This window comes from Drosophila navojoa, chromosome X, assembly GCF_054131105.1.
Source record: "Drosophila navojoa isolate 15081-1374.11 chromosome X, UAZ_NAV_1.0, whole genome shotgun sequence".
In the NCBI taxonomy this organism is placed as follows: Eukaryota; Metazoa; Arthropoda; class Insecta; order Diptera; family Drosophilidae; genus Drosophila; species Drosophila navojoa.
The window spans coordinates 25,143,072-25,170,264 of NC_142895.1; the positions used below are offsets into that span (position 1 = coordinate 25,143,072).

General features: G+C 46.1%; 9 protein-coding genes across 16 annotated transcripts in view; 6 read left to right on the top strand and 3 right to left on the bottom strand.

Moving 5' to 3' along the window:
- Positions 1-8,173, top strand: part of LOC108656685 (serine protease SP24D) — a 97,352-nt gene extending 89,179 nt beyond the window's left edge. The window contains exons 1-3 of one of the 3 annotated variants that reach the window (XM_089263955.1): positions 3-10; positions 7,296-7,526; positions 7,588-8,173. In XM_089263955.1, coding sequence (XP_089120081.1) covers positions 7,303-7,526; positions 7,588-8,119 — 756 coding nt within the window. In that variant the 5' untranslated portion in view covers positions 3-10; positions 7,296-7,302 and the 3' untranslated portion in view covers positions 8,120-8,173. Of the gene's footprint in view, positions 1-2; positions 11-7,250; positions 7,527-7,587 lie in introns of those variants that run through there. The other 2 variants (XM_089263954.1, XM_018108911.2) reach the window with 2 other exon arrangements.
- Positions 175-3,446, bottom strand: CCT2 (chaperonin containing TCP1 subunit 2). Its single transcript, XM_018108397.3, has 4 exons — positions 3,288-3,446; positions 2,082-2,771; positions 1,006-1,633; positions 175-934 (listed from the first exon to the last, which is right to left on the bottom strand). The coding sequence occupies exons 1-4, from the start codon at positions 3,288-3,290 to the stop codon at positions 648-650; spliced, it is 1,608 nt and encodes a 535-aa protein (XP_017963886.1). The 5' UTR covers positions 3,291-3,446; the 3' UTR covers positions 175-647.
- LOC108656677 (carboxypeptidase D) lies at positions 3,629-23,778 on the bottom strand. 6 transcript variants are annotated; one of them, XM_018108900.3, is made up of 10 exons: positions 23,638-23,778; positions 23,132-23,221; positions 6,373-6,603; positions 5,974-6,306; positions 5,722-5,909; positions 5,550-5,579; positions 5,092-5,387; positions 4,832-5,008; positions 4,667-4,759; positions 3,629-3,916 (listed from the first exon to the last, which is right to left on the bottom strand). In XM_018108900.3, exons 3-10 carry the CDS (start codon positions 6,570-6,572, stop codon positions 3,746-3,748), a joined length of 1,488 nt encoding a protein of 495 aa, XP_017964389.1. In that variant the 5' UTR covers positions 6,573-6,603; positions 23,132-23,221; positions 23,638-23,778; the 3' UTR covers positions 3,629-3,745. The 6 variants fall into 6 exon arrangements, with proteins under 6 accessions (XP_017964389.1, XP_089120073.1, XP_089120074.1 ...); XM_089263947.1 differs by having other exon boundaries at positions 5,550-5,590; positions 5,721-5,909; XM_089263948.1 differs by lacking the exon at positions 23,638-23,778 and adding an exon at positions 23,497-23,608 and having other exon boundaries at positions 5,550-5,590; positions 5,721-5,909.
- Positions 9,680-10,836, bottom strand: LOC108656684 (serine protease SP24D). Its single transcript, XM_018108910.3, has 2 exons — positions 10,546-10,836; positions 9,680-10,480 (listed from the first exon to the last, which is right to left on the bottom strand). The coding sequence occupies exons 1-2, from the start codon at positions 10,773-10,775 to the stop codon at positions 9,952-9,954; spliced, it is 759 nt and encodes a 252-aa protein (XP_017964399.1). The 5' UTR covers positions 10,776-10,836; the 3' UTR covers positions 9,680-9,951.
- On the top strand, positions 10,936-12,111 carry LOC108656681 (chymotrypsin-1). The gene is made up of 2 exons (XM_018108907.3): positions 10,936-11,201; positions 11,446-12,111. The coding sequence occupies exons 1-2, from the start codon at positions 10,972-10,974 to the stop codon at positions 11,990-11,992; spliced, it is 777 nt and encodes a 258-aa protein (XP_017964396.1). The 5' UTR covers positions 10,936-10,971; the 3' UTR covers positions 11,993-12,111.
- Positions 13,668-14,649, top strand: sphe (spheroide). The gene is made up of 2 exons (XM_018108908.3): positions 13,668-13,980; positions 14,051-14,649. Exons 1-2 carry the CDS (start codon positions 13,751-13,753, stop codon positions 14,583-14,585), a joined length of 765 nt encoding a protein of 254 aa, XP_017964397.1. The 5' UTR covers positions 13,668-13,750; the 3' UTR covers positions 14,586-14,649.
- LOC108656683 (serine protease SP24D) lies at positions 16,535-17,465 on the top strand. Its single transcript, XM_018108909.3, has 2 exons — positions 16,535-16,820; positions 16,902-17,465. The coding sequence occupies exons 1-2, from the start codon at positions 16,582-16,584 to the stop codon at positions 17,425-17,427; spliced, it is 765 nt and encodes a 254-aa protein (XP_017964398.1). The 5' UTR covers positions 16,535-16,581; the 3' UTR covers positions 17,428-17,465.
- Positions 18,664-19,626, top strand: LOC108656680 (serine protease SP24D). The gene is made up of 2 exons (XM_018108905.3): positions 18,664-18,963; positions 19,024-19,626. The coding sequence occupies exons 1-2, from the start codon at positions 18,692-18,694 to the stop codon at positions 19,556-19,558; spliced, it is 807 nt and encodes a 268-aa protein (XP_017964394.1). The 5' UTR covers positions 18,664-18,691; the 3' UTR covers positions 19,559-19,626.
- Positions 23,779-24,452: 674 nt separating the features above from the next.
- Positions 24,453-27,162, top strand: Miga (mitoguardin). The gene is made up of 3 exons (XM_018108896.3): positions 24,453-24,983; positions 25,057-26,265; positions 26,556-27,162. Exons 1-3 carry the CDS (start codon positions 24,918-24,920, stop codon positions 26,862-26,864), a joined length of 1,584 nt encoding a protein of 527 aa, XP_017964385.1. The 5' UTR covers positions 24,453-24,917; the 3' UTR covers positions 26,865-27,162.
- Positions 27,163-27,193: the final 31 nt, after the last annotated feature.

Here is a 27,193-nt window from a genome sequence, read left to right on the forward strand (position 1 = left end):
AAAAAAAAGAATAAATATATATGACAAGAGTATTTTTTGCAATGTTATTCCTCAATTGTTTCATTTGGAGCGCGCATGGATTATATAGATGGTCTATTGTGATTACATCAGTATTTATAATCTATCTTGATTGAGATATATTCTTACAAACTAGAATAAAAACAACTTTGAAACTTTTAGTTTGTTAAGCATAAATATCATTCCTTTGTTTTATTTTTTCTTTGCTGTGTAATTCGCATCAATTGGCGCACGTAAAATGTTTACAAAAATTGTATTCATTTACAAATTGTTTGTGTGTGTGATTTTTGTTTGTTTGGTTTTTAGACATTTTTGAAATGTGTTTTTCTTTTTATTTTTAGATGTTTTTGTTCGGTCCTCCCTTTAGTGTTATAAGCTGAGCTTGCGCAATAGTAGTAATTCGTGTAACAAAAACAGGCTTGAAATAATTTTCACAGACAATTTAGAAGAAGCTAATTGCGTACAAGTGTGTGTGTGTGTGTGTGTGTAGGCTTACGTGTGAATGTGTGTGTGTGTGTCTTTGTGGTTATTAGTTTAAACAGAATTATAAAATTAGCGATGATGTTAAACGAGAGTTCTAAGGTTTTAAAAAAAAATCCTAGACAAAAATACTTAAGAAGAATTAGTGTTTAGCAGTAGCCCCTGTCGGGCACACGGCGACGAGGTGCACACTTGATGATGTCGTCCACACGGAGAATCATTTCGGCTGCCTCGGAGGCAGACATCAGGACTTGGCGTTTCACGGCGAATGACTCTGTGATGCCCAATGCGCGCACATCAGCTACCTTACCCTCGTTCATATCCAGACCCAGCTGATGCTTGCCCTGGGCATGGCCAGCGCGCAGCTCGGAGATCAGTTGAGCTGAATCTAAGCCAGCGTTATCGGCAATAGCTGTGGGCAGTGACAGCAGTGCACCTGGGGAAGCCAACAGCGAAATACATTAATCAATGATGCAATTTACGAGCTTTGCTCTTTGCTCTACTTACGTGCAAAGGCCTCGATGGCAATAGCTTCCTTGCCGGGTGTTTCGGATGCCTTCTTCATGACGGCATTGGCCATCAGAGCTTCAGCACAGCCGCCGCCATAAATTATGCGCGACTCCTTGACGGTGGCAGCCAGCACGCATAGCGCATCGTGCAGGGAACGATCAGCCTCGTCCAGGATCTGTTGTGTGGCGCCACGAATGACAATGGTACAAGCCTCGCCCAGCTTAACGCCGCTGAAGCGCAGCAGTGTGTCCTCGCCGATCATCACCTGCTCAATGAGCTTGCACTCGCCAAGCTTGACCAGAGCGGGGTTCTCGAATGTGGACACAATCTCACCGCCGGTGCAGTAGGCCAAACGCTCAATGCCATCGAAATCGGCATGCTCAATGGCCATCACATGAGCATCGGCGAACAGCTGCTCGGGATAATTGTAGATCAGCTGGCGATTGATGAACACATTGCATTTGTGGCTCAAAATCTTTTCCACTTTCTCCTTCATCTTCTCCTTTTCGGCCAACTCCAGATCGGCAATCTTAGCCAACGAGTCTACCTTGATGCTGCTGCCGAATACTTTGATTTTATCGGTGTCCATTGGTGTGTTGGCAATCAGAATCTTTGCGTTCTCAATCTGAATAAATAAAGTAGAACACAACCATTATAGAGCCTATTTAAACCTATTTAAAACCATTTTATATTTGTAATACTTCACTTTTGTGAGCTCAATTAACTGCATAATTAATTAGGAATCTTTTAGACACTTTGAGCTGTGATGACAAATTATTGATTCCATCTCCTAATGAAATTTATTGTATCAATAAGTTATCATAGCTCATTTAGCAGTTATTGTCTTTGTTAGAATAAGGATCATATTCCAAACTCATCGCGTAGCTTTTTGTAGTTGGTGGCTGCCACATCAAACTCGTCAAAATGGCTGTGATATGATAATCTCATAAACATAGCTCACAGTCAATTTGACGCGCAAATATGGAGCATTGGAGGAAGCGTGAAACACACATACAAGCACTATCAAATATTGATATTGCTAAACGAGTAATATTGTTTGGGCTTTCACTTACACGCTGTGGCTGGTGCACGCCGGGCTTCTTGTCCAGCAAAAAGCCATCATCAAGGAACGAATCCTCTAGTGTACCACCGGACTTTTTGATGATTTGAATAGACCTAAGTTCTCCTGAGCCCTTGAGGCGCAGCACTGCATCGACGGCCAGATTGGCAAAGAAATCCTTATGCTGATGCAGAATCTTTGAAGACAATGTGGTGCGTGCGATGTTAAGCAAATCTTTTTTGAATTTCTCATTGTTTGCCGAATTGTCCTGAGCGGCGGCTGTGAGTGCATCGAGAGCCACTTGGGTGGCTATGCGCCAACCAGCGACAATGATCTGTGGATGAAGCTTCTGTTCAACGAGCTTCTCGGCTTCGCGCAGCAGCTCGGATGCCAGCACAGTCACGGATGTGGTACCGTCGCCAACTTCTTCGTCCTGTACACGCGACATATCGACGAGAATTTTCGCAGCCGGATTGTCGACGCCAATAGCTCGCAAAATTGTGGCACCATCATTAGTCACCTCCACCTGGCCGGCATTACGTCCGGCGGACACCAAAATTTTGTCCATGCCCTTTGGTCCAAGGGTACTCTTCACAAGATCACCGATGGCAATAGCGCCAATGAATGACGACAGACGCGCCATTTCGGCTTTCTCCTCCTGCGCCTCATTTTTGAGGATACGCACAGGATTCAATGACAACTCCTAAAATGCACATATAAGGATCAATATTAACAAAATAGATTCATTTTTCGAGTTTGTTTATGGATACACCGCGTTCATGAATGCACATCTGCTCGAGTGTAAAAAAGCTGCGCACCTATTGCATCGGACCTAACCCCAAATGGTGCGTGATTCATCGGCTGCTGCCAAGCGCAGCACACACCCAGCCGCATGCATTTAAAAAGTGCCTATTCATTTCTTAGAAATACGAGACAGTCTTTGCAATTGGCGACACATATCGCGGACTGTTTAAATGAAAATGTAAACATAATGGAAGTTTCTGGAAGCTATGCGCCCTCACGTGTGTGCGGGCTTGTCAAGTCAAATGGCTTGAGGCTGATGATGGGTTTTGCAGTCGGTGCGTGCGGCTTTTCACACCCGGCAAATAAAAACGCAAATTTGTATGAAATTATCAATGAAAATATGAATATTTTATCACGCTTGCATCTAATGTGTTGTAAACTAATTATTTTATTTATGCAATTTGATTTAATTTACCATTTTCACTGCTTATTCACAACTTTTTGATCACAGAATTCAGAATACCCCACAGCGCGACAAAGCGACAAAGAAAATGGCGAATGAATAGGTATGGTTGTTGATGTCGTATCGATGAATCGATATTTGAAAGCCTTCTGTCAAAATCTATCGTTAAGTGAGTAGACAGCACGAAATATTAGATATGAAATTAAACGAGCGAAGCACTGGCGGAACTTTCAAAAAAGTAGTATACGAAACTTATTGTGAACTATTGTTGTTCGGTGCTTTTTTTTTTTTTAAACCCAATCATTGAAGTTGAAGTCATATGATTTATTTATTTTATTTTCCAAAACGTATTTATTGTTTTTCTTCTTCTTAATTATAATAAATAGACGAACATATTTAAATCTAAAAATAAAAGCTACACACATAAAATCTTAAAAAAGAAACAAACACCCAGCATCTGCATTCCAGACTCAACCGAAAATATTTGAATACAAGCTGTTCAGTCCATTGCTGATGGTCGAAAAGATGCCATTGTCCGTAGAAGCTGCAGCGTAGGGCGGAACTCCTGGTCTATAATGCGGCGGTATCGGCTGCATCGGCCGGTAGTACGAGGGTCCGCCCGCTCCAACACCCTCAATGCGCTGTGGAAAGTGGGCAAAAGTGATTTTGAGTTGCTGACAGCGAATGATTTTTTTTTTACTTTTTAAGTTTTAATCCATATTTATTGTCCACATTAAAAAGCCAAAAACCAACATGAGACTTAACAATATTAATAACAACAGCACTTAGTACATATATTTACTATGGGATTGTTTTTTCTTCCTTTAAACGAGTGCACATCTTTCTACATATATTATTTATTAAATACACAATAATATATTGAGTAAATAGATTAAAAAAAAAAAAAAATTAATAGTGTGCGAGGTAACTATTTCTGTTTATATATATTTGTTTTTGTATTAATTTGGCTAGTGTTACGAGTTTAATCCTAATCTTTTTTTGGTCACGAATTTCAATTTGTTCTCTATGTGTAGATATCGCTCAAGTGCTGTGCAAGCCCTCTAGCAGGACTCTAGAGATCTATTTTTGGACTAATGGATCAGTGGCAGGTCAAGGAGTCTAAAGCACTCGGCGAATATTTACAGACGCGGGGATTGACATTGCCCTTGCCATCGCTCTTACTCATTGGGCGTTTGGAGCTGATCGTGCAGGAGATGGCGTTGCTTGCGTTCCTTTTTGGGCTTACGCGCGGTGCCAACATTATACTGCGCAGGGATCGGGTTATATACACGGATATATACATATATGGGAAAGAGAAGTGTCAGTTAGATGGATAGAGCCAGCACCAGGTTGTTAGTTAGCAGTTAGAGATTGAGCTGAGCCGCTCTTACCTTGGAGGCCTGCAGCGTGACATTGAGCAGCGTGGGATGCTGCTCGACAATGACGAATTCCACTTCGCGGGGCGCGTAGCCCTCGGCAAAGACCTAATTCAGGCAGAGAGCTGGTTATAAATGAATCCTTGCCGGCAGTGTGGGTGCACGATTTGCTTTCCTTACCTCGGCCTTGTAGTAGCCCGGCAGTAGAATGCGCCAAAATTCACCGTATTTGGTCGTCTGGAAGCCAACGTCGCGTCCCTTGATCTTGATGGAGGCGCGCTCAATGGGCATGCCCGCTGGATCGAACACGAAGCCCTGCACGCCCCGATGGGCCTCGGCCAGAAACTTGATGAGCGACTGTGGCGACAGAGATCAAATGGATGGAGATGGAGTGGAGTCGGGGCAGCTGAATCGAACTAGAATCTGTCACGGATGCTTACCAGTTGATTGTCCTCCCAGTATTTCTTGAGCTCATAGGCCGGCGGGAACTTGCAGCAGGAGATCTCCAGCGTGATCTCCATGCAGCCATACCACACATAGTTGAAGTCCTGCATGCCGCCGGTCAGCGGATACCAGGCGGCGCCGTTGGTGATGCCATTCTCGAAGGCCGGCGTGGCCGACTTGCATGCCACGCCCCTCGACATCTTGGCATGGTTGCGGGCATAGACCAGGGACAAATGCTTGAAGACATCGTCGTCGGGCGTCAGCGACGGCGCTGCCGAATAGGTCTGGAACACTGCGCCCAGGGGACATGTGGTGCGACAAAAAAAACAAATTAAAATAACCAAAAAAATACAGAAATGCAATGACACAGACAACGAGAAGCAGAGAGAGGGAGAGAGAGAGAGATAGAGATTTGATTAGATGAATCAGCCAGCATCGGCGCACGTCTACTCACTCGCGCACAGGGCGGACGAACGGCAGATCCCTTTGAGCAGCCATATTGGTGCGAAGGCAAGGATTAAAGTTCAAACAGAGAGAATTGAGGGGGAGAGATGACTTTATAAATCGGAACACTCACAGACGCGAGGCCGAGCTAGACAGTCGTGCACACTTTAGAGACTACTTACTGGAGTTGGGCGTGTTGTCATACGGATAGCTGGCCACCAAGGCGCCGCCGTGCAGGCTGCCGCTGAGCACGAACTGTATCTTGGATATCCAGTCCTTGACGGCGTCCGTCTCCGGCTGCCCGCGCTTGTTGTTCTGCTTGAAGTAGTCGGGGAAGTTGCGATTCAAGTCAAAGCCGCGCGCATTATAGCTGTCACAAGGCAAGAGGAGATCGGGATTGAGATCGAGTGTGGACTCATTGGGCTTCAGCTTACCGTCCCTGGCCGCCGTCACAGGTGCCCTCCTTGGACACCGCATAGCCATCGGGATTCATGGTGGGCAGTATGTGAATCCTTGTGTTGTCCAGCAGCCACTTGACGTACTGATCCGTGTTGTAGCTGCTCACGAAGTACTGAATCAGATGCAGCAGCATCTCCCGGCCCACGGGCTCGTTGCCGTGTATATTGCCGACGTACTTGACGTCGGGCTTGCCCACCATATGCTCGTACGGGGACGAGCTGACCACCATCACCCACAGGTCGCGGCCCTGGATCGACTTGCCGATGGAGTAGAGCGCCGTCAGATTGGGATAACGCGCGCTTGTCGCCCTAATATGGGATGCAGATCTCTCTGTAGACTAGACCTATGAACGATGGAATCGACGTGGCACTCACCTCAAGAAGCGCGTCAGCTCCTCGTGATCGTGGTAGACAAAGTCCAGATTCTGTGCGTCGGGCAGATAGGCGCGCGGCTCCGGCAGCGCCAAAGACATCTGCTCGCTGGTCACCGTCTTGGCGCTGGAGAGCAAGGTGTGCCGGCCATAGATCAACAGCAGCACCACCAGCTGCCCGGCAATGGTGTTCCGCAGTATCATTGTGTGTGATCCGCTGATGGTGACGTCAAGTCTGCAAATGTCGAGATTGGCCAGCGAGGCTCAGGTTATAAGCAGATGAAGATGGATGAGTCTCAGCTTGAGCCAGTGCCACTGTCATTGGCTGTTGGCTGTTGGCTGTTGGCTCTTTGCTTTGCTGCTTCGCTTTGTTAACAACCAGTTGTGGCTGACCAAAACGAATGGACTGGCGTACGTGCTTCAATTTGTCCAGCCGTGGCGAGCTGCTGGGGATGAGTGCATTGGCCCCACAGCTCCCGACAGTTCCAGCCAGTCGGACCGCAAACGTGTTCCCCAACCAGCCCCAGCCCCAGCCTCAGCTGGCAAATGCAATCAAAGTTCATTGATTTCTATTCGTTTGCTGGGATTGTCTCTCAGCCACACTATTTCTCTCTCTCCCTCTCTCCATCTCTCTCTCTCTTTCTAACTATCGCTAGCCCACCAGCACACCAGCTGGTATTCCATCGAAATGGATCAGTGGCCAACTGCTTGTCTAATCAGATGCCAACCGGATGGGACGTATCTCATCAATGCACAGATAAGATACAGCCAATGCCCAGCACTAAATATGTATATATATATATATGTATGTATATATGTGATAGTCGTAGCTACTATCTAGTTCTGATACCCCGCAGGGACTATAAAAGCTACACGCCCACCGCTGATCGAGCCATTCGCAAAGCAAATCAGAGATAAAAGAAAAAGACACAGAATGAAATTCAGCTGCGCATTTGTGACTCTCCTGCTGGGCTGCTCCATGGCCAGCGCTGGCCCCCAGGCCCGCCTGGCCGGCGGCGAGGATGCCGTTCCGGGCCAGCTGCCCTATCAGGCGGCGCTCTCCGTTGGCGGCAGCTACAACTGTGGCGCTGCCATCATTGCCGAGCGTTATGCCCTGACCGCCCTCACCTGCGTCTGCTCGGCGGGCAAGGATACGCCGTAAGTAACTGACCCGCACTCTTATACTGCGACTCTTATACGTGTGCTCTGGCGAATGCAGGTGGCCCCCACAGCTATTTATGGTTACGGCCGGCACCGTGGATCTGTACAATGGCGGGCAGCGCATCCGCGTGGAGGAGATCACAGTGAACCCCAACTACAATGAGCTGAAGACAGGCATTGCCCTGCTGCGCCTCAGCGAGCCGCTGGTGTTCAATGAGTATGTCGCCGCCGTGCCCCTGGCCACTGAGAACCCACCAGTGGGCGTCTACGTGGACATCTCCGGCTGGGGACGCACCAAGGAGTCGGAGACCGACATGTACCGCACCCTCCAGGTCGGATTCGCCGTCACTGAGGCCGAGCGCCAGTGCCGCCTGGCCGACGACGTCCTTGAGAGCAACGACCAGGTGCTCTGCCTGGGCCACCAGAGGCGCCAGGGCGTCTGCACCGGCGACATTGGCGGGCCCGCTGTCTACCAGGGCACCCTCGTCGGCCTGGCCGGCGAGACCTTGGGCGAGTGCGGCGGCATGCTGCCCGAGCGCTTCATTAGCATTGCGGCCAACCGCGAATGGATCCAGGAGCAAATGGAATAACTTATGGACAACTTGCCCAATAAAGTCGAAACTCAATTGTCTACAATCAATCAATCTATCAATCCATCAATCCCAATTGACAGAGCAATGCTTGAGCAACATCTGCTCCATGCGATTCTCTATTGATCCACAATTATTTGTCATACTCCAAATATTTCACTCTATAACTATATATATATATATTACTTTACAGTGGCACGATTCTCAGGGGCTTTCTATAAATAGCTACATATATATCAGTTGTATACATATGTATTATGTATGTATGTAGGAGCTCTTAAGTTGAGAGGGATCGACTTGCCTGAAGTTATGTACCTTGAACTCGCCTTAGAAGAGTTGCGCTCTCTTGCTCTCCCTCTCTCTGTCACTATCTCAATACATATAGAGAGATATTTGTATATAGGAAGTATTCCAACAGCCATACAACATAGTAAATTAGTTATTCGAATCGGTATACCCTATCATAATGAAATTTCAGCATGTAGTAATGACATCTAGAAGTAAAGTATCGAAGGCTCGAGTCTATACGACTAGAAATACACATTTCAACTCAGGCGGGTGATCCAAGTCTTTATACAAAATCGGAACCGTATTCTTTGTGTATTCAGCCATAGAAATATATTTGGTATCTCTTGTTTTGATGGTTAAATAACTTATTTTGAGCCATGATCGATTTTAATAACAAATAAAATGGATGATAAAACAGCGAGAGAATGGATGTGTCCCAGAATATCTATACATGTCGAACTTGAAGTCTCTAAACAAAGAGATTTTCTCAATAAGTACATAAGCTCCATTTACGAATGGAATTTCGAGCTGAACTGAGGCCTTTACGAAGAAGTGTCCCTTTAACGATATAGCCAAAGTGTTACAGGGAGTGAGAGCAAGTCCAGCAAGTAGTGTAAAATATCTATTTGTTCTATTTGTTTCTATCTCTTTTATATGATTGCCATAAATTGATATAAACGTTGGGCTTACACAAACGCAAAAAAGTTGTCAAGAATCGTGGTAAAAGACTCCATGAGCCTATGAGGCTTATCAAGTAAGAAGAAGTATCAGAAGATACCCTCCACTCAGATAACATAATCACATTCACTTTCGTCAATAACGTACGTATATGCATACATACATTTACGTATATATATAGCTGAACAAGCCTCTCGGTCTTTATTTGTGCAAATTGTTTATTATTCAATTGATACTGAATAATTTATTATTATCATATGATATTTTAGTCACGAACTGTAAATGGCTTAAAAGAAGACGTCTCCACTTCCACAGAGCTAATGGAGAGGGAGCTTTATCGTATCTACCTGTTCCTCTGTCGCATTTATGCAAATTCGCTTATATCTCATGCTCTTTCACTGAGTGAATAGAGTATATTAGTTTATGATTGTGAGAGTCAATGTGGCTAGTTCTATAAGATATACCGTAAACAAAGATGTGAGATTGAGTCGAAAACTTCTTGTCTGAATCCACTTCGTGCGAGCGAGTATTATGCAGTAAGCTATACTCGAGAGCCGTACCCTCACTGGAGTTTGAGTAATAAAACTAATGAAATTACTTGATTAGACTTGGCATTCCAGAATGCCAGTTTTACTATGGCCCCGAAATCTTATCAATATCCGATTTATAAACCAAATAGTCATGGTGGGTATAAAGTTTGTGGGGGGAAATTCGGTTTAAGGTTAGCATCTGTGCAGCTTAGTCCAAAATTGGTAATACAATTTAACTTTACAGATCTTATGGAGCTATGTATATCATATATAAAAGTTAGATATCCTGTTGGCACAACTAAGTAATATCAAATCTGGAGGGATTCAATGTTAGTTTCACATGTTGGCCTTGATCCAGTCCAGGTAATGGGCGACATTCACGAAGCCATTGGGCAGGGAGCTGCCGCAGATGTCGACGATGAATCCGCCAATGCCAACCAGCTCATTGTTGTAGACAGCCGGCGCGCCAGCGTCGCCTTGACAGATGCCATCGGAGGCCGTCTCGGAGGCTGGCACCAGACAGAGGACGCTCTCGTCCTCTAAGTAGAGCTGCTTCTGGCAGTCGGCCGCACTGATTGCCTGGCGCTTGCCCACCTGCAGGCGGTGGCTGAGAGACCCCTGATGGGTCGTGGTTCCCCAGCCGGTGAAGGTGATCTCGGCGCCAGCAGGAGGCGCCTGGCTGGCCAGCGCTATGGGCTGTATGTTGGCAGTCAGCGTCAGCGGTTGCTGGAGCACAATCAGTGCCAGATCATTGAGCCCATTGGCGTAATCCTTGTGCACGACAATGTTATCGACCTGAGCCAGCTGACCGCCGGCCAGGCGCTGAATGCTGCCCACTCGCACCAGGAAAGTGCGGGGCGGAAAGCTGCAGGCAGGAAACGTGTCATTAATGCTAATGCTGGGAGACTTGTCCGCTGTCTGAGGCGTTACCTTTCAGTGCCGCCGACGGTGACGCAATGGGCTGCTGTCAGGCAGACCTTGTTGCTGATCAAAGCACCTCCACAGATGTGGAGACCCTGGCGCTGCAGCGAGACACTGTACGGGTGAGAGCCGACAGCAGCCGGCTGGCCTGCAAGCAGTCGACTCGAGGGAGACGCCGCCAAGGCACCAGCTGCGCCAAGCAGCACTAGGAGTAGCCAACTGTAGTGAACTCGGCTCATGTTGGGCTCAATTCTAACTAGTTGAGGGCTGCCCCTGGTCCGAGACTTTTATACTGGCGTCAGAGTTTTATGACCGGCAATCTAATCGACGTCGACCAGGTCATATTAAATGCTTATCGAACAAACAGATTAGATGCAGACCGAAGTGCCAAGCGGCTAAGCCAATGATTGACGATTTAGTTACCATTCCGACGCCATGAAAGACCAACGCGTTTCGCTTGCAGCACTCAGCTTGACCCTAATCCTGGGTCTGGCTGTTGCCCTGCCGCAGGGCCGCCTGCTTGGCGGCGAGGATGCTAAGGTGGCCGAGTTTCCCTATGTGGCATCGCTGCGCGTCAACAAGGTGCACGCATGCCAGGCCATCATCATATCCCAGACTCAATTGCTGACCGCCGCCCACTGTGTGTCCGAGTTGGGCGCCAAGCCGTAAGTAGAGCTTAGCGCTCATCCCTAACTAGAGCTACTTGATGAGTGCTGGTTACACGCAGTGAACTAGTTGCAGCAATCACTTGGACTATCGATAACTTTCCAGCTGAAGTTCAGTTCATCCCTAACGGAAGCTAAGCTTCAGCTGGAGTTGTATGCAGAGTTGCTTGCAACTGCTTCCTTTCTAGCTTCGGCTCCAAATGTACTGCTGTTGAGCTTCATAACCTTTTCTTCTCCCTTACAGCATTTCGGCCGACAAGCTAACGGTTCGTGTTGGCAGCATCAACGTTCTAGCCGGAGGCGAGCTAGTGGATGTCAGCGCAGTGCTTATCCATCCCTCGTATGGCAACTTTTTGCACGATCTGGCAATACTGACGCTCAGCAAGCCGTTAACATTCAACGAGCGGGTTAACAAAATCGAGCTGCCTGAGCCCCTGGAGGAGGGCGAAGTCGAGGAGGTGCCAGCCAACGGCACGCCCGTCTATGTGACCGGCTGGGGCGAGCAGTCGGACGGCACCACCAACTACAAGCTCCAGAAGTCCAGCCTGAACACCTTGAGCAAGCCCCATTGTGAGCTGCAGGCTGGCTATGGCTACGATTCCGTTCTGTGCCTGGCCAGAGCCGAAAAGGAGGGCATCTGTCGCGGCGACGACGGCGGTGCTGTCGTCGATGACAACCAAGTGTTGCAGGGCATTGTCAGCTTCTTCTGGGGCAACTGCGGCACCAAATACCCCGACATATCCACACGCATCGCCTACTATCTTAACTGGATTGCAGCCAACCAGAAGTAAACTTAACCCAACTTTTCGTCAATTAATATCATTTTTTTGACATTTTTTTACTGTGAGTGAAGTGTAAAAAAGAGATAAAAGAAGAAGAACAAGAAAAGAAAAGAAGCCACAAAAAATAAGGTTTACCGCGTGTTTATTTTATATTGCCAATTTACGAGCGTTTTATGGGCCCTGAGCTGGACGGGAATTACATACGCATGTGAGAACCAAACAATCCGTTTATAGCGTCCATAAATTATAATGGGTCATATCAGAAGTTAACTAACGGCCAATTGATTGTATCGTACACAGGTACTATATGGTCGAAAGATAGCGTTGGCTTACTGTAAAATAGAACGAACAAAGGTTCCGTATTATTGAAGCCACTCGATTTGATAGCAGCCCAAATGAGTTTCAGTTCGTGGAAAGTATTCAAGAATGATAAGCAGAGACGCAAAATGTTGGGGAGAAAGAGTGAGAGAAAGAGAGAAGAGATAGTGAGAAAGAGAGAGAGAGAGAGAGAGAGAAGAGCGGGAGACATGATCAATAAAAAAATGAGATGACCAGTACAGAGACAGGCATACAGATAAACACATTTAGAAAGGAAAAGAAGAGACAGAAAGAGATCACGAAAAGCGGGAGAGAGAGAGAAACACTGAAAGAGAAAGTAAGAGATAAAGAAATGAGAGTGAGAAAGTGAGATAGAATGAGTGGGAGAGAAACAGAATAAGACCGAAGGAGATTATGTTGCCCTTTTTTTTATAAAACTCATTCTCTCTCTCTCGCGCGCATCGGAGAAGGATCGAGAGAGAGAAAGTGGACGGAAGAGACAGAGAGTGAGAGAAGAAACAACGAGAAAGGTAGATAGTGACTAATAGAAAGAGGTAACAAGATCAAGGGGGAGAGAGAGAGTGCGAAAGAGAAAGAAGGAAGCGCTAGAGAGACAAAAGGAGCGAGAGAGAGAATCAAACAGTGAAAGAGAGACAGAAACGTAAAAAGAGAGAGAGAGAGAGACTAGTTCATACAATAAAATTTCGAGAATGGCCATGTAAATATAGGTAAATTAGTACGTAAATCAAATCAAAACTTGTGAAACTTTTATCAAAAATTTAAATTCAATATTGATTGTGAAACAAATCGAATTTGTTTTGCATGCGAACTGCTTGGATTCGCTGGAGATTTATTAAGTAAATCAAATATGTATACAATCTGAAATAGATTGCATTGCAAACGTAAGAAAGAAAGTTTTGATAGCTTACGCCTTGGCATGAGGTTTTCCTAATGGAATATGTGAAGGTCAATTGAATTTTAGTTGTTTTTTTTTTTTATAAATGCTACGTATATGTATTATTATATAATTATCTATATCGTTTGAACGAAGTACTGCAATATCTGTCGAGTGATATCGAAATGGGAAAGCCTTAGTGAATCCATCTTCAGTTCGAATGAGAACTTTGACTCATCGTCGTCATATCTTTTGAATGATGTCGCGGCTATTTCTATCTGGGATCCAAAGTGTTTTCCAAACCGAAAGTCCCCGTCCGGCCGACGTGCTGTCCGTCTTTATATTGGGCAATAACATTGCGAATTTATCGCTGGCATAATAGCAATAACAGTTGAAACGAGCTGCTGACCACGATAAGATTAGATTTAGTGGGCATTCAAGCGACGCAAAGCCGCCAAGCGGCCAAACCCATCGACATGGAAGCATTTGCACTGCGCATTCGACAAAGAGGAGGCGATTCGCGTACCAAAACTTAGCTACCAACTGACACTGAGATGGATAAACTGGGAGCACTGCTGCTGGTCAGCTGCCTGGCCTTGGCCATGGCCATGCCCAGCGACTCAGCCCCGGAGGGCCGCATATTGGGCGGCGAGGAGGCCGCGGCCAACTACGCACCCTACGCCGTATCCCTGCGCATCGACAATGCGCACGTCTGCGGCGCCAGCATCGTCTCCGAGTCGCATCTGCTGACCGCCGCCCACTGCTGCTATCGGGATGGCAAGCTGTAAGTGTCGCCTACAGCCAGGATCAGCTCATATGCTCAATTCCCCTCTCTCTCTCTCTCTCTCGAGCAGTGTCGATGCCAGCCGCTTGTCGGCTCGCGTGGGCAGCACCAATCAGTATGCCGGCGGACGCATTGTGACCGTTGCCTCGGTGACACCGCATCCCGACTATAGCCAGCTGAGCAACAATCTGGCCGTCATCAAGCTGGCCAGTCCGCTGGCCCTGACGGACCGCATCAAGACCGTGGAGCTGGTGGACATGGAAGAGGCGCTGCCGGAGGATGGCGCCAAGGTCAGCGTCGCCGGCTGGGGCACCACCGTCGAGGGCATTACCTCGTTCAAGCTGCGCCAGCTCGACCTGAAGCTCGCTGCGAGCGCCAGCTGCCTGGACGCGTACAGCGACTACGATCCGGCCAAGAGCTTCTGCCTGGCCCACGCCCTCAGGGAGGGCACCTGCCATGGCGATGGCGGCAGTGCAGCCATCCACAACGGGCGCCTCATCGGCGTCAGCAACTTTGTGGTCGGCGCCTGCGGCTCTCGCTATCCGGACGTCTTCGTGCGCGTTGCCGGCTACAAGGATTGGCTGCAGGAGCAGCTGCGCAACTAACTTCATGTACCCCAACCAAATATATGTATATCCGCTTTCATTATTAAAATCCAATAAGAAACGACTTGGATAGCGGTTGTTTTTTGGGCGATCCATTCAGTAGGGGATAAATGAACATGTTATATAGGCTCTATATGCGAATCTGGGGATCCAGTTCCAGCTCCAATCTAAGATAGATGTATTTCCCTTTCACTCACTCTCCAGGGAAAGCGGAAAGAACGAACAAGTAGAGTCAGTTATATTATAGACTCAGATATCTAAATAGATTTACTCCTTAGATGGCAGCTGAAATATTATGTGATCTATTAATATCTCTGTCTAGTTGTTGCCCAGAGGATAATCCATTCAGTTAGTTCTAGATTTCTTATTGCAAATATACTCAATGAAAGGTCTCTCTAGTAAGAATTACACAATTCTATTTTAGTTTAGATTAGACCGTTTGGATGACTAAGAAAATTCAGAATATATAAATCATATTTTGCCACTGCGCTATATTTATATTTATACAGTCCATAAATATTGCTGATCACGTCAAAAGTCAAGTCGAAGTTTGAATACCCTTTTAGACGTTAGACGTATATATGTTTTAGGAACTACTTTGGGATACAAAGAGCAGAGACAAAAATGATGATAATTCGAGAAAGCTGCATAACCTTTTCCTCATATACTCATAAAGAATATAGAACTGAAGAGACTCTATAGAGTCGTTTCTATTCACTCCATAGCTTCTAGAAATGTATCAATTACTCATTCCCACCAAATGTTAATAGATAAGATATAGCTGCGGATTTGTCGTACTTGGGAGTCCTTAAGCATTGCCGATGTCTTATCTCATCTTCAAGTGTTCAAGGGCATTATCTTGTCTGACATTAAAGCATTACGACACATACCAGATATCGATAAATATTTAGATATACTATATTTAGTATGCTAATCTAGAGTTCTGTATGCAGTAATCTATTGTATTGAACATGTCGGAATGCTCTTATCATAGACTGGCCGACCAAACAATATAATACACCAACATTATCAATAATTTCTAAATTTTCCATATCCATACACTCATACACTCAAAATAAGTGCTTAATAAAATTTTCAGAGCGCAATTAAGATATTCTAGAGAATTTATATATTCCATTAATACCTCTTTTATAAATTTCAACTATTTATATTTTATAATTTCTATGATTTGGAATATTGATTTCGATAAGGAAGTAGAATGAATTATCAATAAAATTGATGACCTTGTATTGTTCACTGTTGTCATACATATGTGTATACGAAATTCAGGATCATCGAGATCTATTGATTTATAAATTCGAATCGCCACCGTCTAAAGTCTTTGAGCCCATTTATCATCTAGTCATAGGAGAGATGGAGAGAGAAGAGAGAAGGCCTTTTAGTATAAATCAAAATTTGATTGCAGCATTATGATTATAATCTCAATGCGTAGTCTATAATCGCATTAGGTTCCTAAAGCTAAAGGCCATACCTATTGTACTTTTATAGAGGCTGTTGCGTAGCCCGAGAGCCTTCCCCGCAATATATCACACGACACGGCTAAGAAGCCAATGTTTTATAACATGCTATTTATTGTTATGGGCGAAACCCTTGACGGATAAGCCCACAATTCGGCAATCGGACGGATAAGCTATCGATTACGCTCATATACCCGCTCAAGATGCAAAGAGAGTATATTGGTTACATGTCCGATTGACAGTGTATATTATAAAAGCATTTCTTGGCTATCCCCTGGTTAGCTTCTAGTCGGATATTCCCGACCTCTCTCGTAATATTTCCAATCACAGTTCGATGGAATCTAGTTCGATGGAATCTAGTTCGATGATCAGAGCGAACGGGAGAGAGAGAGATCGCACATATCGCACAAAGGTTTTACCCGTGCCGATAAGATATAGACTGGAAGCAGTAATCCACTCAGATTAGTGCATAAATAGACCCACTCTACCATCGTCGACAACCACTTGCTAGCTTCGTCATGTGGAGAGCTCTGATATTTGCCTGTTCGGCTCTGGCCGTGATCTCGGCGGCTCCCCAGTGGGCGCCGACGGGACGCGTGGTCGGGGGCGAGGATGCCAGTGCTGCGCAATTTCCGCATCAGATCTCGCTGCGCTACCAGGGATCCCACATCTGCGGCGGCTCCATCATCGCCCGGGACTACATCTTGACCGCAGCCCACTGCGTCACCCAGCAACTGGCGAACGGAACTTTGATCCCGTGAGTGCTGCAGCTCAGCTCGACTCTAACCCAGTAATCCTAACCCATTGTCTCTCCATATACACCTACATAAATGCGCAGCACGCCCGCCAGTGCGATCAGCATTCGTGCCGGCTCCCTGGATCGCTTCGCCGGCGGCATGATCAGGAACGTGGCTCACGTGCGAGTGCATGAGGAATACAGCAGCTTCTGGAACGACGTGGCGCTGCTGAAGCTGGAGAGCCCGCTCATCTACTCCAGCCAGATACGCGCCATTCCACTGGCCAGCGCGGAGACACCGGCCGGCAGCCACGTGATCATCTCCGGCTGGGGCAGGCTCTGGCACGAGGGCGACGTGCCGCGCCAGCTGCAGTTCAACACGCTCAGCGCCATATCGAAGCTGCAGTGCGCCACCTCCATCGCGGTCTACAAGGACAACATGCTCTGTCTGGCCCACGAGAAGGACAACGGCGCCTGCAACGGCGACTCCGGCGGCCCGGCCATCTTCAACGGCGAGCTCGTGGGCGTCGCTGGCTTTGTGGTCAACGGCTGCGGCTCCTCCCTACCCGATGGCTATGCCAAGGTGTTCTACCATCGCGACTGGATCATCAAGCATGCCAACTTGTAGAGCAGACGATAGTACGCAATAAATCAACTGATAAAAACTGTCCGGATTTGTGGGTTACTTTCACTAGCAGGGCTTCTCAGGGTAGAGGCAGGGTAGGGGGTATTAGCAATTAATGAATGGAATATTGGTCGATATTAATTTTTAATTTATAATCCGCAATTCCCTTGGCATTTACTTTAGTCAATTGGACAGTCCCAAGTGCATAGAACTACAGATCTTACAATGAGTGGCTCAAGTAATGCCGTGCTTTATGTAGGAGCCCAGACAAGTAAGACTTGTTAAAATATAGAGAAATTTTAAAAAGCCAAGTGGTACGCCTATCGATTAGCCATAGATACCAACAACTCTATTCAAATCATGCCAAAAGTTCAACTTCTGCTCTACCAAAATTATTTTAGCCTACGAATTTAGACTTCAAAGTAATAGGTAACAACGAGCTGAGCAGAAAACAGGGAAAAACAAATAAAGCTTTTAATACTGAATGTAAACAAAATAATGCTTAGACTGCTGCGGTGGGGAGTAACCGACTGATGGCTACGCTGGACACTCTCATATGCAAATTGATATTAAGTACTACCCATTCCAGATGTATTATTCTTTCCAAAGTCAAAGGTCTATATTTGATTTAAATATTTATTACAATTATTCCAAATCTATAAATGCACTACAAGAATCCGGTGTTTTATGGTCCAGTTGAATTATCGATTGCTATCGATAATAAATCAAAATGCAAATTTTTCAGGGGATCGAGGGATTTACATATAGTGCTATAAGCTTGCACTGCATGTAGTAATAGAAGAATATAGATTTAAAATGAGAATTGCTGACACGATTGACCAAGTCTGTGTTGTCTTCTGGGCATATACCCCAATCTCTGCCACGCCTACTGCCTGCACACCATGACAGCCGACTATCAATGTACTCCCATTCTCAACTGAAGAATATAGTGGATTATACGGCTCTACCAGCTCAAATCTTTGACTGTGATCTCTCAGAGCCAGGGTAGATCCCTGATCCATATAAACCTATCCATAGGTATAATACATATGTGATGCAATATAATGAACTCGGAGCACGTGTCGAGCTTGCTTAAGCTGTTTCTTTTTTCCCGTAGGGTAATTAAGGCGTTGTCATTTAGCAGACTGATAAGTTCCATAGAAGGAGCTAATGATGATGGTGATGTTGATGATGATGAAGGTCATGATGATGGATCGTCATATAAAAGCAGGCAACGTCAACTCATGCCGAGCACTTGACTGGTGAAATGGAGCTGCTAGGGAAACTATTGATGTCGCTGCTGATCCAGCTGCTGCTGATCTCGCTAGCGCGCAGCGAGCAGGAGCGGGAGGAGACGACAACCAGTCGGCCGTTGCTGCCCATACGTCCGCGCATTGTGGGCGGACGACGTGCCAGTGCCGGGCAGTTCGGACACCAGGTGTCGGTGCGCTTCTTTGGAAGGCACATCTGCGGCGGCTCCATAATATCGGCCAGCTATGTGCTGACCGCGGCGCACTGCATCCAGTTCGGGCAGGATGTGTAAGTTGAATCGCTACACTCAAGCCACGCAAGTCGCGCTCGCTAACCCACTGTCCGCAGCACAGATCCCTCCAGGCTGGCGGTGCAGGCGGGCAGCCTGAAGCTGAACAGCTACGCTGTCTACGTGGATGTGGCGGCGATCGAGGTGCATCCGCAGTACCTCAACGGGGGCCAGGGCTACGACATTGCCCTGCTACGTCTGGCTAGGCCACTCAGCCTCAATGCCAACATTGTCGCCATCCCGCTGGCCGAGGCGGATCCGCCAGTTGATTCCGTTGTGCACATTTCCGGCTGGGGCGCCATCTACCACGGCGGACCCACCTCCAACGACCTGCTGTACGTCCAGGTGCGCAGCATTGCGCGCTCCGACTGCACCCTCCGCTACTATGGGCGCCTGCCCGCGACGACCATGTGCCTGCTTCACGGCGCCAATCTGGGCGCCTGCCACGGCGACTCCGGCGGACCGGCAGTCTACGGGGGTCGGCTCGTAGGCGTGGCCAGCTTTGTGCTGGGCGCCTGCGGCCGGGAAGCGCCCGACGGCTACGAAAGCATCGCCACCCTGCGCAGCTGGATAATCAGCCATTCCGACCTATGATCCCCCGGACTTTCGAAGGGTCTTGCCCGTATACGCATGCTCAATAAAATTATATATCTATATACATATATGTATGTAGTCCGGGAATTTATCTCTTGCTATTAAGAAATTTATATGTTCTGATTATTCAATACCATTACAGGGTATGCCTGACTGACTAGGAATGACTAATTCCTACGGACTACAGGGTATAGTTGACTAACTCTCTCTCTCTCTCTCTCTCTCTCGCTCTCTCTCTCTCCAGTTACATGTCTGCCCAAAAATAATTCTAATCGAAAAGCATTTCCATACGATTACAGGGTATTAATAACAGACTTCAATTCATCTACAAATATATAGTAATATGATTAAAGGGTATTACTTCTATTCATTCCTACATAATACATGTAATACATGTATGTAGTAACTGTATGTGTGTAACTTCTGTACAGCTGTTAGGCTAGGAATACTCCAGGGATTCTCCGCTGTGACTCAAGGAACTCGACCTTATGATATTTAGCATTCAGCAATCGGTGTCTGCCTAAATCTGTGTGATTTATGAGATATTTAAACTGTGTGTTGAAAACAGATTAAATGCAGAGAGTAATTGAAAACGTTGAACATTTTCGGAGAACTCAGTGAGTGAATCACTCGCTTTGAACTGCCGTTAAATTGTCGGCGCGGGTTCTGATTTCCCCATTTGGCTGGGCGAGTGAAATGAGTGAAATGCCGCGTCTGGGTTATTAGAGCGTGGCCCTAGCCATTAACCCAACCCCCTCTGACCGACGGCCCACATTCGAGAGCAGTCACATCGACGTCAATTGGGGAACAGCGACCCCGCCGGATCCATTTAGACCGCAATTTCAATTGCCGCCAGTGAAAGTGAAAAGCTTCAGACCAGATTTGCTTTGGCTTTTGTTGTTGTTGTTGTTGTTGTTGTTCAGTAATTTTCCGTTTTGTTAATTTTTTGTTGTTTTTGTTTTCGTCACGAGATTTTCAACTATTCGTTTTGCAGGCATTCAAAACCACTTACTCAGGCGCCAGCCCCCACCCAGTCCCGCCTCTTGGCTCAAAGATATTTTGTTTTGTTTTCATTACGCTTCGTCGTCGCCATCTTCACAGTTTTTCTTCATTTTCCCCGAATGCCTCCTCTGGCCCCTGTCACCCATCCCCATCCTCATCCTCATCCCCTCCAGCTACCCTCACAGTCCGGTAATTAACGTACGCCAGTTCATCCGCATCTCAGTCAAGCGTAAAATTCGGCGTGCCAAGCGAATTGACGTGCTCCAAGTCATCGAACTCCAGAGGCGGGTCTAAACGCCTTCTTACCAAGTGCCAACTGCCAAGTGCTAAGTGCGGCCAGAGCGCTTAGGCCAAAAAGGAGCCGCCCAAATAACACTGTCAAACAAAAGAATCGAACAAGCGACGTCTATGGACTCGTCTGGCTTGTGAATCTAGGGTTGTAAATGCGACTATACCAAAAAGATTACTGATATACATGCCAGAAAATGCAGTTTCCGATTTGCCACAACCTTAAATCGGGGAAAATCTTAATAGTCCCTAACTCCAGGGGATTTACAAGAGTATATTCTCCAAATCTAAAATCTCTAGCGTGAATAGTATTCATTGATCCAATACCTTCAAAATGGTTTGTGTTCATACGGACAGACGGACTTTGCAGAAAACCAATTGCGATTACAGAAAAGAATTGGAAAAGCATTGATCAAGCTAGAAAAAGATAAATGTTTTTACTAAACTTCTTGAAAGTGTTCAATTTTAATTGAGTTTTATTATATTATTTGTATTTTTTAATTTAATACTAACTCATGATTTTCTTTCATTCAAAGTAATTAACTTTTCTCACTGCTTTCGTATCTGGCTCAATATGTCGAAAAAACCATTCTATGGTTCATCAGACTTTCAGAATTTTATTCACTAGAATACATAATGGGTTGTCTTTGTTTAAGGAAATTGAACTTCCGCACTTGAATTTGATTATTGTAAAAATAAAGCTGTACATCAAAAACGTTAATCAGGAATCATTCAGGAATCAATGAGCAAAGTATGTAACTCTTTTAAATGCAGTTTTAGTCCTAAGAACAAACTACTTGCAATTTGTATTGCTGTCAAAAACGGAGCCAGTTCATTTGAGCTGTTTCTCACTTAAAATATATCACTCGTAGTAGAGCGAAAATTAGGCTCCGACATTTAAAAGAAATGATTACTGGGACATTTCTAAATCGAGCTAGTTCATATGAACTGTTGCTCATTTATCAGCCATTTTAAATTCAAGCTCTTGCTAATTTATCTTGATTCAAAGTTCCAAGCAGTTCATATACAACTAGTTGGTATCACCAGTGATTATGTTCCCAGATAGAGCTAGTTCATTTGAATGCTGATTGACAGTCGCGAATTGAGTTTGGCAGTTGGAAATTCAAACTGAATAGATCGAAATGCACCTGCTCGGACTTGTTTGGCGGCTCAGCCAACCCAAATGAGCGTCGCAATTTCACCTGTGTGCCACTTTGATGACGAAAGCAAATTGAATTGATTTGACTCGAATGTGGCGCAGGTGGAGCTGCAATTGCCGTTGGATTTTGGTTGTTGTTGTTTTTTTTTTTTTTTAATTTTCTTTTATTGCGTTTGCTTTTCCATAAGGAGTAATCAAAATTGAGATGGGTCCAGAGCCCCTGATATTGAATAGAAATGGAATAAGACAGTTTTATTTTCCAATATTCAATGACGAACGAGCGGAGAAACGGACAAGCGGATGAGCGGATGGGCGGGTGTGAAGCGAATTGTAAAAGAAATCCCATGAGCAAGCGACGATCAAAGAGCACATGAGCACTTGATAACGGGTTTTTGAATCCGGCCGCAGTTACCATTGCCGCCGCAGTCAACGTCAACGTCAACGTTAACTTCAGCGCCAGCGTCAACAGCGACAGAGAAAGAGTCGATGCACAGAACGGAGACCAGAGACCAGAGACCAGAGCGCAGACCCCACAGACAAAGTTAACCCACTAACCTTGTTACTGTTTCTGTCTACCTATCTACCCCATCTCCCGCTGGCCATGCCTTTCGTTGTCGCATTGAAAGTTGCTGTCAAGTTCAATGCTGCGACTGCGGCGACTGCGGCGACGGCCATGACGGAAGCGTCTGCGCTGGCGTTATGGCAGAGAAAGCAGCGAAAAAAGGATATGACGCGGAGAGAGTGACGTCGGCAGCGACATGCGCAGTTGCTTACTGGGTTAGTAGTAGTAGTAGTAGTAGCATGTATGTATGTTTGTGTGCGTGTGTGAAAGTCTCTCTCTCTCTCTGTGTGTTTCGGTGTGTGGGTGGTTGGGTGCTTGGGCTAGCTCACATCTCGTTTATATAACAACAATAAACTGCATGCAGCTGCTGCCGACGTCTCTTGCAGTGACCTTCACCTTGGCAGTGGAAATAGCAGTGGCAACGTAGACGACGACCTTGCCGCTGCGTCTGCCTCTGCCATGGTCGAGTTAAGGATTCTGCTGGCCTTGATCTTCAAAGTGCACGTGCGGAATCATTCAATATCAAGGGATATGTATTTCGATTTGCTATGGTTTCAATTACCTGATCTGTGCTTTCTAGCTGACTCGTGTTAATGATGCTGTCGCTGCTGCGTGTTGTCGTCGCTGTTGTCGTCCGAGTAGTTAGCTACAACTGCAAAAGAATTTGCATAAAATACAATCAGCTTTTATATTAACGTTCGCTCTTGCCGGGCTTCAATTTCTTCTTTGCACACTTGGTGTTGCCAAAAAAAAAAAATAAATAAATAAATAACAAAAAACAAAAACAAACAAGCACAAACAAACGATGCCACACAATGTATACAAAAACAAACAACAACAAAAAACACACAATGCAAATCAGAATTCTTAGGCGACAAAAAAGTTTCTCTTTGCGCCTACGCAATAAACGGTTTAATTAGCACGCACCGCACACGCACTGAGGCCATAAAGCAACAATGGACAATGGGAATGGTAACGGGAATGGGGAACGGGATGGAGAAACGCACAACAATGACAGTTAGCTTATGCTTTAAGGAAGCGTCTTGAATATTGGCCGTTGCTTCTTACATTCGAATTATATACGATGCGAGTTTGGCCGGAGTGAAAGAGAGCGAGAGTGCCAGAGAGCAAGTCAGACGCGTCCGTTAGCAAACGCCGTTAAAGTTCGACTGACAGGCGTTTGCTTTAAGCCATAGGCAGTGACGTTGGCTGAGCAGCAACGCCAGCAGCCGCAGCCGCAACAGCAGCCGACTAGCAACAGCAACAGCAACAGCAACAGCAGCAGCAGAGGCAGTGGCATCGTCCACATTCGCTGTTTATTCCCAAAAGTGATAGCATGCAGACTAACCATATATTTAATAACCTTTACCTTATATATGCTTTAAAATCCATAGTCTTAGTAATCTGGCCAACTTCAGCCCCTCAGGTGTATCACAGCTTAATCATACAGTTCAAGTTCATATTTAAAGTGCGCGCCGAGTTGTATAGCAAGCAGCATATGCAAGCAATGTTACTCTCGCAGGAAACATCTTAGAGAGTATCGATTATTTCTTATAAATTGGTAAACTAAAAAATAAATGATTTAAATAATTTCCATTTAGTTACAATTTACATATATGCTGCTATTTTTTGGGTCAGCTAATGGGTTAGTTTTTAATAATTAATTAGTTATTTATTGGTTCCATGATAATGCAGAGATTTTAACTAATATAAAATAATCAATCATGATAATAGCACATTCGCACTTATACATATATATTTATAAATGTATTTGTTTGTGCGAATGGAAATCCGCAAGTAACGGGTGGAAGCATGTGAAATTAAGCTTTTGTGTGAATTAAAGAACAGCCCTGCCAATGAGCTGTTAGCAACTTGTATCGGTATATCGATAAGCAACTATCGGCTCGGTTTACTGGCAACAACTGCAGGTAGTACGCCGCTATTCATATTTGTAGGCCAAACCTTCGATTGTGATGCAATTGTTGTTTTGGAGAAGAAAGTGAAAGTTTCACTCGAATATTATTTGATTAACACATAAACTAAGTTGTTATCAAAACAACTTTAGGCACTTGTGTGTGTGTTAAGTGATCAGTGAAGAACTAACGATAATACTTCTACTGGTGTAACGTGCTCCAAAAGGTCAGCGACAAGAACAACAACATCAGGCAACAGCAACAACAACTCGGGCAAACAACACGCGACTCAAAGCTGGCGAAAGCAAAAACAACGGCCCATGTGCACGCGACTTGAAAGTTGCGCGCGTAATTGGGCCCGGCCAGTTTAACCTTAAATCACGCACAATCCCAATCAGAATCCCGAGTACAAAGTATTCCACAGTTAAGTGAGACATGAGTCGTCCCCTGGCCACGCCAGGATGGAGTATCCTGCCTTTTCGGGTATCAACAACGACAAAAGTGTGTACAGTTTTTATTCAACTCAGCCGGGTTAACAGTCAATAAACACGATTGCCTCCCATTTTCATTGCAGGTTGTGCTCTTCTCGCTGACAGCCGGCGTAGCCCTGATGAGTGTCCTGTCAAGGTTCCTGCGACGGCGAAAGCCGCCGCGTCCCATCCGAAGGCCGCGCAAGTATACCGGACGACGCACACGGAATAGCATGCGGAGTCCCAACGATCTGACATCCGTGGCCGGCTCAAAAGCTTCGGCGCGATCGGGCAGTCCCGTTGGCTCGACGGTAGCGTACTCGGATCGTCTGTCAATGGCGTCGGGCTCCATTGGGGCGATGGTACAGAATCAGCAATTGGTAGGCGCCGTTGGCGCTGGAGTAGTGCCGCAGCTAACGGCCCAGCAGCTGGGCGTGATGGGCATGGAGGCACTGGATACAGTGATCAACTTTTGGGAAGATGCGCTGGCCGCGCACTATTCGCCCGGTGGAGTGCCAGCCTCGCTGACAACAGCCGAAGACTCGGAGTTCTGTCGTGAGATTCAGAACCTGCTGGAAATGGCGTATACGCTACAGGAGCAAAGCGAACTTCTCTTCCTTGATCAGCGCTCTGTACTCTTCCGCGAGGAACATTCCATAGACGAGGCTGAGGAGGACGGATTAGCTGCCACCGCAGACGGTGACGACGATCGCCATTCGCGCAAGTCGGGCAGCGTATTGAGTCGCGTTGGCTCCGATCCCAACTTCGACTCCGCAGAAAGCTTCGCCTCGGCCCTGGACCAGGTGGCCGATCTGCGCGAATTCGATGGGTTTATTGAGACGGCGTACGAGGAGTATCCGCTGTTCCAGACTGCGCTGAAGCATCACGAAGAGTACACAGTGCCCTGTCGGACGATGCGGACCGAGCTGATGCACTGCAGCAGCGACACCGAATATTTGGCCAAGTTGCACTGCGTGCGACTTGCCTTTCAGTATCTATTCAAGGATGCGGCCGTCGGGCAATGGATTTGCGATGCGGGCCGGCAGATACTGACCGATCTGTTGTGCCTGGGCGACAAGGACACCAAAGAGTTCCTAGTGGGCTACGAGGATATGGTTAACTATCTGCAGGAGCCCAGCAACTGGCCGTGCATCCAAATAGAGCTCGAGCAGCGCAATGTGAAGGCGATGACCTTTTACGACATTTGCCTTGACTTCATCATACTGGACTCGTTCCGGGACTTGGATGCGCCACCAGCTAGCGTTACGGCCGTTGTTCAGAATCGTTGGCTGTCCAATGGCTTCAAAGAAACGGTACGACAAACAGACCGAATAAGCAATTAAATGAAATGTCACATTGAAGCTAGATCTGTTGACGTGCTAACAGAATCGGTGAACAGTATCAGTTAACGAATACCGTTTTCAATATTGGTGTAACTAATCGATAAGCAGTTTAAATAAGCATCACTTGTCAAGGAGCAGAGGGAAGCTAGACAGATCTGGGAACTTTCTCTTCCTTTTATATTCTCTATGTCTCACTCTCTCTCCCTGCTGACTTCCTGAATGCCATTTAAACTCTCTCTCTCTCTCTCTCTCTCTTCCAGGCGCTGACAACGGCTGTCTGGTCGGTGTTGAAGGCAAAGAAGCGTATGCTTAAATTTCAAAATGGATTTATGGCACACTTTTATGTGATATCGGAACAGATATCACCCCTGATGGCTTGGGGCTTTTTTGGGCCTAACGAGAATCTACGTGATATTTGCCATTATTTTCGGGAGCAGCTGCTGGCCTTCTTGGCGGACATTTACAGCTTCCAGAAGAGTCGCTTCACCACCATCGAGGAATTCTCGGAGGATGTGCTGAAGCACATGCAGACACGCGTCAACAACATTGGCGTTAAGTTTAGTCAATAGAGAGACATAGACAGAGGTTGACAAAACAGATGAGGGCGAAGAAGAAGATGATGATGATAATAACTATAATGATAATATTGTTTATTTAGTTTGGGTACATGGCCAAAGCTTTTGTTTATATTTTGATGGCAATTTTTACACCAATTCATGCCATAAGCACACTCATACGTTGACTAATTTTAAAGCTCCACACATACACACACACACACACACACACACTAACAGACATACAAAGCATATGCACATTTATAATTAAGAACTGCATTAAAGTCGCCAAAAAAACATTTGTAAAATAAAACTGTTTACTGTTCACTGCCAGCCATGCAAAC